Below are 13,079 nucleotides of genomic sequence, written 5' to 3' on the forward strand. Positions count from 1 at the left end.
GGAGATTTGACTCTTGTTGCTTTCTACCATTTGCAATGCTTCTTCTTGATGTCCAACATTCACATTGTGCTGATTACTATTTAACAGAGCTGCAATTATCAATTATTGTAGTACTTGATTAATCTACTGGTGAAAAAACTGGCATTTTCTACAGATTTTTCATTTGACCACTTATTGAAAATGCATTAAAAAAATGCAAATAATTCAAATAATTATTTTAAAATAAGAAAACAATTTTATTCCCTAAAATGCAACATCATTCCTTTAGCAAATATTTACTGGGAGAAGTGGAAACTATAACACGTTAGGAGTTTTGGCTAAAACGTATTTAAAGACTTCATCTTAAACGGCTTCATTACTGCTCAATTTATTATTTTCTTTTTCACCTAATGGCATTTTCTGTGTGTGGTGCAGTTAAAGACTACTCAATTACTAAATTAGTTGTAGTTTATTTCAATAATCGATTAATCACAATGAATCATTTCATCCCTACTGTTTTAGGGTTACTGTTTACTGTTATGAGGAACATGGAAATATATCTGTGACACCTGCTGTATTGTAAATGTTAATGAATGTCGAACCAGGAAGAGATGGCACTAGATACAGCGCTGCAAAATGGTGCTCACACACAAAGGTTACTGTGTGAGCAGTTGTTTCCCCTCTACCCAGCTTACTTATTACTTATTAAATAATGATAACTCTATAACTAAACGTCCTGCTAGGAATTATTTGATTGTAAACTCAATCTGGTCGTCTTTATTGCAGCCCAGACAAGCGGTCTCTTCTCTACAAACTTTGACCTTGCTAAATAAATCTCTTTCTACCATATTAGGAAACTGAACTGTGATAAAATTTCTACCTTTCAGTCATGTATCAGGTGTCAGCATCTCTTGCAGCCAGGAAACCAAAGCGCTGCATATCTCATTGGCTTACAGTGTGTTCATAACGGCTAAAAATGATGAACAGCAAATTGTTATTATTGCACACACTGATATTTCAATGCTGACGCATCGTGGAGCCCTTGGACGTTCATGTGGCGTGATTTGACACTGGCCCACATTAGGGAGCCAATGTAGCTACGTAATATGTCGCCTTCAAAATAAAACAATTCTTCAGAACTGACACTTTATTCATATTTCTATTGTCTCTCTCTTTTTTTTTTTTGTTTGTTTGCCACGTCTAATTTTTAAGGATTATTCATGAGTGCTACTGTAGCTTTGTTTTCATTTCAAAAATGGAGCTTGTGTATTAAAGCTGTGGTCTGAGATCAATTGTTTGAATTTGACAATGATTTCGAGGAAACAATAAAGCCAAGCAGCGGAGAGACGGTTTGTAAGTGGTTTTTCTGGGAAGCGAGTGCTGTTGTCTGGAGCAGCATGCATTCGTAATGATTTCCAAAGGGTCTCATTGAAGGGACCAACCCGCTGAGTAGAGGACATCTCAAACTAATGAGCTGCTAAATATATCCCCAGCCTCTCCTGTCTTCTGCTGCTTTTACTTCACTTTTTTTTGCTTACGTCGAAACAGTCGCTCCTATTCTTGAATTTTATCTGATATCCTTGTATTTTTATTTCAGGAGAACTGAAAGGGGTTTTTATGCTAACAATGAGGTGAAATGTCACAATATTAATTGACAAGTTAAGTCTCTGGAATGTCACTAAATTACATTATAAATATCGATATTTTGAGATTGGATTTCAGTTCTGCTTTAAGTATCCAGTACCATTTTTCTCTTGGTTCTTGTAGCTTTTCTCTCCTTTCCTGTCTCACCTCCTCCTTGGTGTTTGCTCATGCGTGTGCTTTTTTTTTTTTTCAGACCCACCGACAGTGTGGGTTGTTTTAGTCGTCACACGGTTAGTCAACACCAGCTTCCTGTTCAAACAAGCTCCTCGCCTTGCACACGAGGCACAAGGCATCCTACACACATGCTGACTTTGCCTGTTGGTGAGGCGTCCAAACTGTTTCAGAGCAACCACAATCGGAGCTCATGACGCTAACGCGCGTTTAAAATGTTCTCTGAACATCTTGAGCTGCTTTGCTTTGTCCTACCGTTGAGATATTTTTACAGTAAGATTTCCCTACTTTGCAGCTTACTTGGCTGTTGACAAAATGTTCCCTTTGCTGACTAGTTTCTATCATGATTGGAGCAGAACATAATGTCTGGTTGGTTATCTTCTGCAGCGGTACAAAGCCAACATTCATTCAGGCCCCAGCACGCCTCAGTGTGGGTCGAGTGGAAATATGGCAACAGTCCCCACAGCTTCCCATCAAGTCCTTCCTGTTTTTTCAGCTTTCTCTTTGCTACATATTCAACTTTGGAAAGCTTTAAGAAAATAAATAAAGGCCTGTTTGTGTGTTGTTGTTGTTTTAAATAACTTGCTAAAGGTGAGCGTATATTAAGAACCGACAACTACCTGGTATGAGAGATTGGCTGATACACTGCTCCAGGGGAAGGGCTGGGCTGTACATGTGCTAGCGTGCTACATTTACGTAGCCTGTTGTCATGGAGTCAATGCACAGCTGTTTCACTTTAACCCCCTGCTTTTGTTTTGTGAGAGCATTTCTTCTTCATTCATAGTGATTGTAAGTAAGCAAAAGGACAGGGGAACAATGACTGTTCCTGATTCCCATCTGCCCTGCTTTTAAAGAGCGGTTACACTAGAGACATGAACTGGAGTTTTCTCTTAAATGTAGCTTCATAGCTTTCTCTTTGACATTGCTGGAATTCCCCTATTGAGGACGTAACCAGCATTCAGTAATTTCTCATGACTCTTCATCCGGTTCCTGAAATATTTTGTGACCAGTGGCCTTTCCTTCACACTGATGCCCTCTGTCCTTATTACCTCATTTGCACACAAAACCACAACTATGATGATCTTTGTAGTGGCTTGATGTGACTCCATTTAAGTTAATGGTGTGCTTCTGTGTATTGAGAACCAGTCACAATAAGCAATTAATCACTTGATAAATAAAAATGAGCTTGATAATTTACACTGAGATTTTTAGAAGGGCAGTTTTGTTTTGACACATCATAATATTTTTTTTATGGTTTCGGTTGTAAGTGGTTTTTATTTATTGTTTTTGGTTGTTTTGGATAGTTTCCAGCAAGTGTTCATTACAAAATTATGTTATTGGTCTTCACAAGGGCAAACTTGCATTTTTATGCCATTGTCATTACATTAGTTGAAAATGGTCTCAAAATAACAAATATTGTTTATTGCATTAATTTCTGGGACATATTATCTTCCAGTAAAATCTGTTATGGTGACAATCCCAGCTGCAGCAACTACTGGAGCACTTTAACTCGTAATTGCTGAAAGAAAAATGATATTTACTCCTTGTGAATATATTTATATTTGAGTAAATTACTGCTTTATTGCTGGATTGTTTAAAAAAATGTCATAACATTGAAGTCGTGTTGATTGGAGGAGAGTGGTTGCGGTTTCCGGTTGTAATTTACTGCAGTGGTTATTGAAAGAGTTTGCAGTTTGTGATTGTAAAACACACAGTTTGCCTGAAAGGTGACACAAATTCACACACACAGCTAACCGCGTGCCTTTTCTCTCATCGGCGCAGGCTGCTTGTGTTAAGAGGTTACACAGAGATGCTTGTTGCCATTTCATTCGGCCTCATGGAGAGTCCAGTTGGACTTCATTACTGTGATGATGGACAAAGCGCTCGAACAGGGACGGCTTTGTTGCATAACAGACTGTAGAGAACTATTTCTGTCTCCTTTCGCTTTGGGTTGAACTTCTTACACTGAAGTCTTGACTAGATTATGTAGATAAACACAACTTGTCTCAGACACTAGATTTTGATAACATTTTATTTGCGTTGCTCTTTGGACTGGGCGATAAATTGATTTCATTGATTAATTGAAACTTTGGTTTTTGGAAAAAATTTTACTCGTTAGGTTCAGAGTGATGTCAGCACAACCAGAACCACCATCTTGTTTACAGCTTCTATAATTTGGACATTGATTTCAGGAATATAAGGTTCAGGCTAAGATTTTAAAAATAAAGTCCTCATGTTACAAGATTACAGTTGTATTAATATGAGGATAAAGTCTTAATATTACCAGAATAAAGTTGTAATATTCAGAGAATGAACAAGTAATTTTATAAGAACTCCAACACAAAACAATTATGTTTTCATTACAATTTATTCTTGTCATTTTAAGACATTTTTCTGGTAAAATTGCATCTGTATTCTGGTAATTTTGTCACAAACTTCTCATAATTAAACAAAAACTCTTGTAGCCTGAATCCGTATAATTAAAATAAACACTTTTCTATCATTTGTATTGAATATTTATTTTAGAAAAAAGTTGGATCTTGTTTGTTAAGAAGTCAGATTTTATTTTTAGTTCACATTGCCCGGCCCTGACCACCAAGGCCATGCAGGCTCTGGCAACCAGGGTTGCCTTGAGCCGACTTTCACCTTCAGCCGGCGCCGCGGACTCGGCGCTCATGCCTCTTCTAGCTGGCAGGCTCGAGCCGCTGAAACACGATCAACCCACAGTTACTTTGACAGTTTTTCAGTGAGGGGGATGTGTTCGGCTGAGCACATGCACGTGTGTGTGTGGGAGGGGTCCCACACACTCTTTTGTTTTCTCCTGAAAGCCTAGAAGTAGGAATGTCTGCCTCCCAGCTGTCGCCAACGGAGACGGCAATGGGAGAGAAGAAGGGAGCGCTCGCTGTTCGCCACCTCAGAACATCCTCCCATCTGTTGTGCGAGGGTCGAGAGTGTGTACATGTTTGCGTCTTGGGGCGGTCACACAATGGCTGCCCTCACCCGCTTTGGCCTCACATGCATATTTAACCCTTCAAATGCAAAGTTGTCTGTTGTCCTTTTCAGAGGCACGCTGCTTAAATCTGTCACTGTGCCCCGTCCACGGCGAGCGAGGACAATGGGGCGCACGGGCAGCACACGTGGCTCGCTAAATGCATTGGAGCAGCAGGGGTGGACTGAATGAGGACAGGGAGGATTTTCCTCCGCATTCAGACACTTCCATCTCTGGGCGTTTGCCTGTGTTTTCGCAACCTTGTGTTGCAGCTGCAGGAAGACGGGTTTTCTATAAATGCTCTTTTGAGATCCGCAGCTACTTGACTTGTGTTTGCCGGATGGTTGCCTTTTAGTTGTTACACCAAATCTGGCAACTAACTAATAAATATCGTTTGATATTTAAGGGGTATATCACACACGAAACGCAGATTAGAAAGGCGAAGCTGCTTATTTAGGAGAAAGTGAAAAGTTTAGTCTTGACTGGTTCTTACATTTTGAAACTCCTTTCATCTTGGTGCCAGGACCTCCCACACACTCCTTTCTCTTCTTTATCGTTTTCATTTTAAACTTCTCTCTTTATCAGGTTGCTAAATCTTCTCCCAGAAACTCATTTCTGCAGAACGTAAGGCTTTGAGGTTTCGGCTTTGTTCTGCATCATTTCCACCCTGCAGATTTCAACGTCAAACACCTACCATTTTGTGGTTATTATGTTCTCATTTTCCTCCTCAGCATGCTTCGTTCATACCTGTTCTCTCTTACTAAACACCCAGATTTTTTTTTGTTTTTGTTCTCTTTCTGTCTTGCTACTGTGAGGTTCTCCTGAGGTGAGTGAGAGAAGCAGTGGGTTTTGTAGAAATGAGATTTAGAAGTTGTTCTGAAAAGAAAATGACCCTGCTAGTATCAATCACACACTATCTGTTTCGTGTGAGTCTCTCAGCTCAAGTTGCACCTCTTATTGCTTGAACCATGTTTGTCTGCCTTGGCTGTTCTGTGATACTTGAGTTGAAGTGAGATGGAAAAAAAGGGATTTAAATTGCATGAGTTGGAAATGCATCCTTTCACGTCACACAATACGGTTCTGAGAGGACATTTAGAATATTGAGTTTTTCTATATTTATTACCAGGTGTCAAACTGAAAGTTCACACTTTTCTAGAGATGCTAGGATTTAGTTGAGTCATATGATATTTTTATTATTAACTTATTGCTTTAATTGCTTTTATTACCAACAAAGAACAATTTGGTAATTTATTACACAAGATCAGATTTTCACTAAATGTTAAATTTTACCACACATTTAAACTTTTTTTTAAATAACCCTAAAGTAATAGATGTTTTTTTAAACAGAAGTATTGATAAATAAAATTCACCTAGATGGAATAACTCTCTGATTTATTGTTTTTTTTAGGTTTTTGTTGTTCATATGTTAAAACTGCAAAGGAACTTCAAGCAACACAAAGATAAAAATCTACAGCTGGCATTTTAAAACTGTCTATAGCATCATATCATTAGTGTTCAGTGCATTTATTGTAGTTAATTAGGTTAATGCTAGCCTTAGATGTGTTTCTTTATATATATATTATCCACTCAAATAAAAAAGATGCTTACTTTAACTATTAGATTTCCTGTAGACTTCCAACATTTCCTAATACCAATCATCTTCCTTCTGAATTGGACTTTTCAGAAGGATTACGTTCAGCTTTGTTCTAAAATGTTCAGATTTCTGTGAATTGTTGAATTGTTGTCAGCCTGATGAAACAGCTGACATGCTCCTGCAGAAAATAGTTAATTTTTTAGAAGCTGGTAAAAGTTTTGCAGTATTTTCCAAATACTAGAAACTGGTTACTCCCTTCAGTAGCAACTTTATCACCAATGAGTGTTTTTAATGGGAAATTTCAGGAAATTTTCAGATGTAAAAAGCACCTTTAGCTTCCAATGGACTCTGGACTAATTGGGGGAGTCAAAAATACCTTCAGTTGAAATTTTCAGATATGTTTACCAATTTTAAAGTTAAAAATAGAAGTTATTTTCTGTGCAGTTTATATTGAGCTCTCTCCAATTTAAGCTCACTAAACTTACTCAGGCATTCTTTTTAAATGCTTCTAACCAAATATAAAAATAACAACACAAACCCCAGCTTTAATCCCCTGTTAATATTTACGACTGAGCTTATCTTTTAGTGGCAGAAATTAGTGCAAGTGCTGCTATGTCTCTAACACTACCAGACCGCGGGCTCTGCTTCACCGTACTACACTCCAATAACAACAGCTTGGCTTAAAAATCCCACGGATTAGCTGGAGAGACAAGAGAGCACGGAAAAACAAAAACATCCTGGTTTCCAAAAACGATTGCAGTGTCATCAAAAACAAGAAAACAACAACAAAGGGATTGGGCTGAAGCCAACTAATATACAAAACGTATTTATCAGGAAAAATGGACCACGTCGTCATCTTTTCAGTTTGTAGTCTAATCCAAGCGCACCCCCCCCCCAGGCCCCCTCGCTCCTCTATCTATGTAAACACACACACAGAGGAAAACACACCCTCTTTTATGGGCCATTGTAGAAAGCAGCATAGCCAGCTGACTGTTTAAGTAATCAGTATCTGATCTGCTGTAATGCGCTCCCGGCTTGTAACGGAGAACAATTAGAAATTTAATTTGCCTGGGCAATGATTGCTAAAACCCACATCTTTCTCCCACCCTGATTATTATTTTTTCTTTCTTCATCCCAGTCCACCCCCCTCTTGCGCTCACCAGACGTGTGCCATTAGCGACAGATGGGAAAGCAGGGATATTCACAGGCAGTCCGGCACCTCAGGGCTAGGAAGGGGATTTTGATGCCCCCCCACCCGTGGGCTGAGTGTCTTGCAGCACAGCTTTACGGCTCTAGCTGTTGGGATTAGGAATCGGATTCACGGGCGGTGTGTCCAGGCAGAGTCTCTCTTCGACGTGAAGTTATTCTCTGATCTTTAAGCAACTAAGCGCTTTGATCAGCTTACAATTGTGTGCTCAAATGGACTGTAATAGTTTAACCTTTTTAAATGTCTCCTTCATTTTGAGAGCTTGGATTTTTATCGTCTTTAATTTTTCTTTTGTCTTTCTGTAGCTTTCGCAGAGCACACACAACTCTGTTTGAGTCATTATTGCTTTTTGCCATTTCTTAAATTAAATCTCTCGCGAGACTCAGATAACAGCTTGTGTTTTACTGTGACTCATTCCCTCCCTGAAAACCACAGAACATGCTGTACTAAACTTTGATTAGACGATGCAAATCAACTCGGTTGGTTGTTTTCATCTTTCTGTTTCGGTATTAACTTTTGGCTAATTGACAGGGAGACGAACAGGTTGAATCGCAAACATTGTACACATTCTGGCCACCTGGACTGAGTTCACTCTTTCAGCTAACAGAATCTCTTCATCGGGATTTCTGCCTCACCTTCAGGCTATTATAATCGTCATGCATTACATCCAGAAGTATTGGTTCATGCCAACCTGCCAAAACATGTTTCCTTGTAGCTTGTAATTGCTTCTACCCTATTTTCCTCCTGACGTTGTCATATTTCTCCTCCTGTCTCCGTCTGTTTGAAGTTTTATGGCCTCATCTTTCCATTTATCCTCCATTTATATCACTTTTTGTTGCAGTAGTTCAAGCATTTAAAGTTTCATAGTAGCCAGAGTGGCATACATTTACAATTCCCACCTTTGGGATTGTTTGTCAGATGACCTGCATTTCAATTTCTCTTAAAGAAATTGTGTGCGAGTGTCTTTGTTGGAGAGATGGTTTTATTTTTAGCCGGGTTATATTTAGACCCTTTGTTTTTTGTGTCTATTCTTATGCAAGCTGTGGTGTTGTACTCTGTTGCACTGATTGTGATAAATTCAAACTGAAACCGTTTGGTTTCACATGGTGGTTTAATCGTGCTCTCAACCACGTATTGGTGTTGAGAACACATTTCTTTTATTTTTTTATGCATATATTTTTCCTCTATTTTTGTTTCGTCAGTGTGGTGATTTATATTTATTAAGGAAAAAGTTATGGAAGTTTTGCAAAAAGTATGTAATGTGAATAAATGTATAATCTCCTGATAGTCCTGCAGCGTAGGAGTTTAACTGAAGCAGCTTTTTCTTTAAGGTTTCAAAGGGTAGTGAAATATATTTAACACACAATATCAATAAATATTAGTTATTGGCCGTAACAGCAATATTTATATCGATTATTGATAGTGGACCAAATTTTCACATCGGTGCATCCCAAGTTGTTTTGCCTTCAACTCATTCTTATAAAGCTTTTCATTTCAACATGGTGTATGTATAAACAATATTAACACACCAGCCTTTCTTCTAGTTAAGCTCTGTGTAACTCATTCAGTTTTATGCCTGGGTTATTGGGTAACAACCATGCATTTCTAATTTTAAGGCTCTCCCTCAAATAAAAGCATTGCAAAGGGGAAAAAAAAGATTAGCACCATTACGACTCTTCTGTCCACATCAGCTCTATTGATCGCCTTGTGGGTCACCACAAAGGATAACAACAGGGGTTAAAGCTGCTGCCCTGAACTGCCCCCTAAGGCCCGTTTTGTCCCCTCCAGCCTCTCAGTTAGGTGTAATCAATTCATCACCTTTACCACCTCCATTACCTCCGTCCTCTCCTTGGAGAGCCGTTATTCTCCCCGAAGCCTTCCAGGGAACAACTGCTCTGGTCACGGTGTCAAATAACATCCTGAAATGTGGATGTGCAGACGGCATTCGGGTGTGCAAGTCAAAAGGAAGGATGTAGAAAGCTCAACTTTAAATGCATCCATTTTGGTGTTGTTTACCACATGGAGCACACTTTAGGGTCAAATCTGAGATTGACCTGTCACTGGAAATTGTTTTCCGAAAAAGGGATCCTGGAGGGAGAAGGATTTCTGTAACTTTTCATTTTATACAAAAAAATTTAGAATTAATGGAAGCTAAAACTCTTATTTAATCAAGTATATAATACTTTAGAAGAAGAACTGTTCTCAGTCACGGATAAATGAGTTCATAATCAATATATGTGTTGAGCAAGACATTTGGTGAGCTATGAAATATAAAATCCCCAAGTTATGCAGCATGTTTTTATTCCTAAAGCGGCGTGAAACCTGATTTTTATGACGTAGCTGTTATAACCCTGTGGTAACTGAATGTTTTGTTCGTCTTTAAACCTCTCGAGTAAACACATCCAGTCTCTCTGCAGCACAGTTCAGTAACACACCCACTGGTGTCAGTCTTGTCAGCCCTGGGCGTGCCTTTGTTTATGGGTGTTGACTTTGTTTCCCTGCACGTGTGTGTGTGTGTGCGTGCGTGTGTGTGTATGTGAGAGAGAGAGAAAGCCTCACACATTTGAGTGTTTGCATTTAATCTTCTGGTGCCAGCTTAAAGCGTCGTTTCTCTCTGGAGATTAGGGAACGTCTGAGGCTCTGCTGTGGAAATAGTCTCTTTTCGATCTCTAAATACACACTGAAGAGGGGCGATGTGGCTGTTTGCTCTGTTCCTGTTTGTTTGTGACAGGAAACTTGTCACTTGTTTCAAAAGAGGATGGGGAGTAAGATTTTCAAGGAATCAAATCAAGAATTGAACGAGGAAAGTAGATTTTTACTCCCATTTTAATTAAAAAAAGATTACTATGCAATGTTTAACTTGATCAAACAGATTAAAGAAGTGAAACAAAGAGTTACATCAACCCATTATTAGAAGATTAATTTATATATGTAATAGTAATAGATCTGGTAATAGCCTTTTAAATCTCATCATGACTCCAACCATTCCTGGTTTCTACTGAAATCAAGCTCAGATTCTTACACACCGGTTTTACTTTGAGTTGTGCAGGAAAACATGAAGCCAAAGGAAAAAGGCCTTTGTTTGCATTTGATGCTTTAACAAATAAGCCTGAGCAATATATCACAGTTAAAGCAGTAACTGTGTGGAACATGCATACCACATAAAACTGCAATAAATTATTTCAAGCTCTCTGCTGCCGTAGCTTTTTATGTGGCCCTTTAGTCTCCAAATTACATCAATAATTTCCTCCAGTTTTTCACAAATCTGCAAAATTCACACAAAATCAACAGATCTCCAAAATTGGTCAAAAATATTGGCCAAGTTATAGTCCGTAATTGATACGGCAAGTAATAAAAAGTCATATTTGACAACATGCATTAGCGCAAATATCATAAAAATTACTTTCTAAATTGGCACCACAAAATCTGCAATTTTGATTGGGGGAAAAAGAATGCTAAAACAATCACAAAATCCCAGAGGAACAGCTATTTATCTATATTTTAACAGTTTAATTGGTTTTATCACTGTATTCTGGCACAACCGGCCCTTTAAGAACATTCAGGTTTTTGACATGACCCAAAATAAAAACGAGTTCGACCCCCGCTGTGCTAGATGGTCAGTTGATCCTTCGATGTGGGGGGAAACAAATTAAATTATAATAGCCTGGTCTGAATACTGAGTTCCACACTCTTGATCCCAACATACATCCTCTGTTCATAAGGCGAGCACTTCCTTAAAGATATGACAGGACATGTTTCACAAAATCCCTTTCATTTCCCCACATTTAGACTCTGTAATACACTAGCAGCGAACATGAGAAGACTGGAAACGGTGTGACAGCTGCTCTACATTACCTGCCATCAGGTGGCGCCACACCAGATTTACTCAGATTACTGTCTGGGCCCCAACTTTTCCTCAGTTTGCACAGGTGCTGCAATGTTGTGTCAGATGTGCTGGATTTAGATGCTCTCCCTCGCCAGATTGTAGCTTTAAATGTGGGGGTTATTGCGAGGAGCCGTTGGCACATAACACACATTTAGATGATTTTCTCTCACCGCAGTAAAACACAGGCTCCACGAGGAGCTGGCGTTGCCCCGCCGCGCCGTAGACGAAGCCTGGGAAGGTGGATCAAAACATGATTAACTCTAGGCTACTGCCTCACCCTGTGTTTCTTGGCTGGCTCGGATATCGAAGTCTGCCATTAACAGAAAATAAATGAACCAGAGTAGGACCCAGACCTACTGCCAGATTGAGCCATTACCAGTTTGGGAAGAGGGCGGGTTAAAGAGCAGGACCTAATCTAGAGGAATTAGATCTATACGGAGCTCACTGTGACATTTTAATCCTCTGCACGGTAGCGAGACTTCCTCCATCTAACTCGTCATCTCGATCCAGTGTTCCTCTTCTTGTGGTGTGAGATGCAGCAGAGTTTTGGTTACAGTACCAGCGCGCTTTAATTATCAGCTGTACTTGTCAACAGTTTCCCCTTTTGAAAGGTCGTTTGACCCGACGGCAGCTGCCGTCAGGGTAGACCAGGCCAAGGTTTATGTCAGCACAACATTACTGCAGCACTCGGATGCCAGAGTGGCAATAAAACAATTCTTGTCTACACAATGAGTACATTTTATGTGATATTTAAACATAAATCCAAATTGTAAATAGAACATTCCTCCAAAAGGTAAACAGTTTGTTTCTCCACTTGGCTGGTACAGGAAAATCTCTGCCTAAATTAAAAATTAAGATACACATCCTGTCTAGAGGCAAGCTCAACTCTGTTTACTTACATAGCACATAATTACTTCTTTTTTTTTTTAATCTTGCATTATTAAATATGGATTATGATCTCAAACTGGCTGCCAGGCTGCAGCAGGGAGTTGGTTACGTAAGCCAGAGGAGCGAAGCTCAAATCCCATTTGTGTCCCAATCCTTCAAGCAGCGAGCCGATAAATATTCCTGTCGTTGTCTGACTTTAGGTTGTGCGCCGCCGCTCAGAGTGCAGCATGGAAGCCTGCTGAACCAGACCGAGTCCAACCAGGTCTCCTACCCTCCTGGCTCCCAGCTCACGTTTGGCTGCGATCCAGGATATACTCCAGATGGACCAGCTACTGTCTTTTGTACCAGCGACGGAGTTTGGTCCCGGTCGCCTCCAAACTGTATCAAAAACTACGGTGAGCAGCAACTTTACTGCTGATTTAAAAGAAATGTAATTTGATGTTGATAAACTTCAAGATGGAATACTTAAAATCTTGAATGTTTCACTGCAAAAACACAAATCTTGCCAAGTATTTCTGGTCTAGTTTCTAGTGCAAATATCTTAGTTCACTTGAAATAAGACACGACTAACCTTAAAGTAGCTTTGTAGCTACATAAACAGGCTTGTTTTGAGTAAATAATTCCTTAACACTGATGAAGAAGTACTTAATCCATCAGCAGATTATTTTACTTATAGCAAGAAATTTTCCTCATGTTTTAAGTTAATTTATCTGCCAATGAA

General features: G+C 39.3%; 1 protein-coding gene across 1 annotated transcript in view; it reads left to right on the top strand.

Annotated features, from left to right (window-relative positions):
* susd6 (sushi domain containing 6) overlaps positions 1–13,079 on the top strand; it is a 37,468-nt gene that overhangs the window by 16,485 nt on the left and 7,904 nt on the right. Inside the window, exon 3 of the mRNA XM_015054174.1 lies at positions 12,559–12,753. Within this exon, the coding sequence (XP_014909660.1) occupies positions 12,559–12,753 (195 nt within the window). The remainder of the gene's footprint in view (positions 1–12,558; positions 12,754–13,079) is intronic.

Source organism: Poecilia latipinna, unplaced genomic scaffold (genome assembly GCF_001443285.1).
Source record: "Poecilia latipinna isolate Pla-1442-1.1 unplaced genomic scaffold, P_latipinna-1.0 Scaffold55, whole genome shotgun sequence".
Taxonomy (NCBI): domain Eukaryota; kingdom Metazoa; phylum Chordata; class Actinopteri; order Cyprinodontiformes; family Poeciliidae; genus Poecilia; species Poecilia latipinna.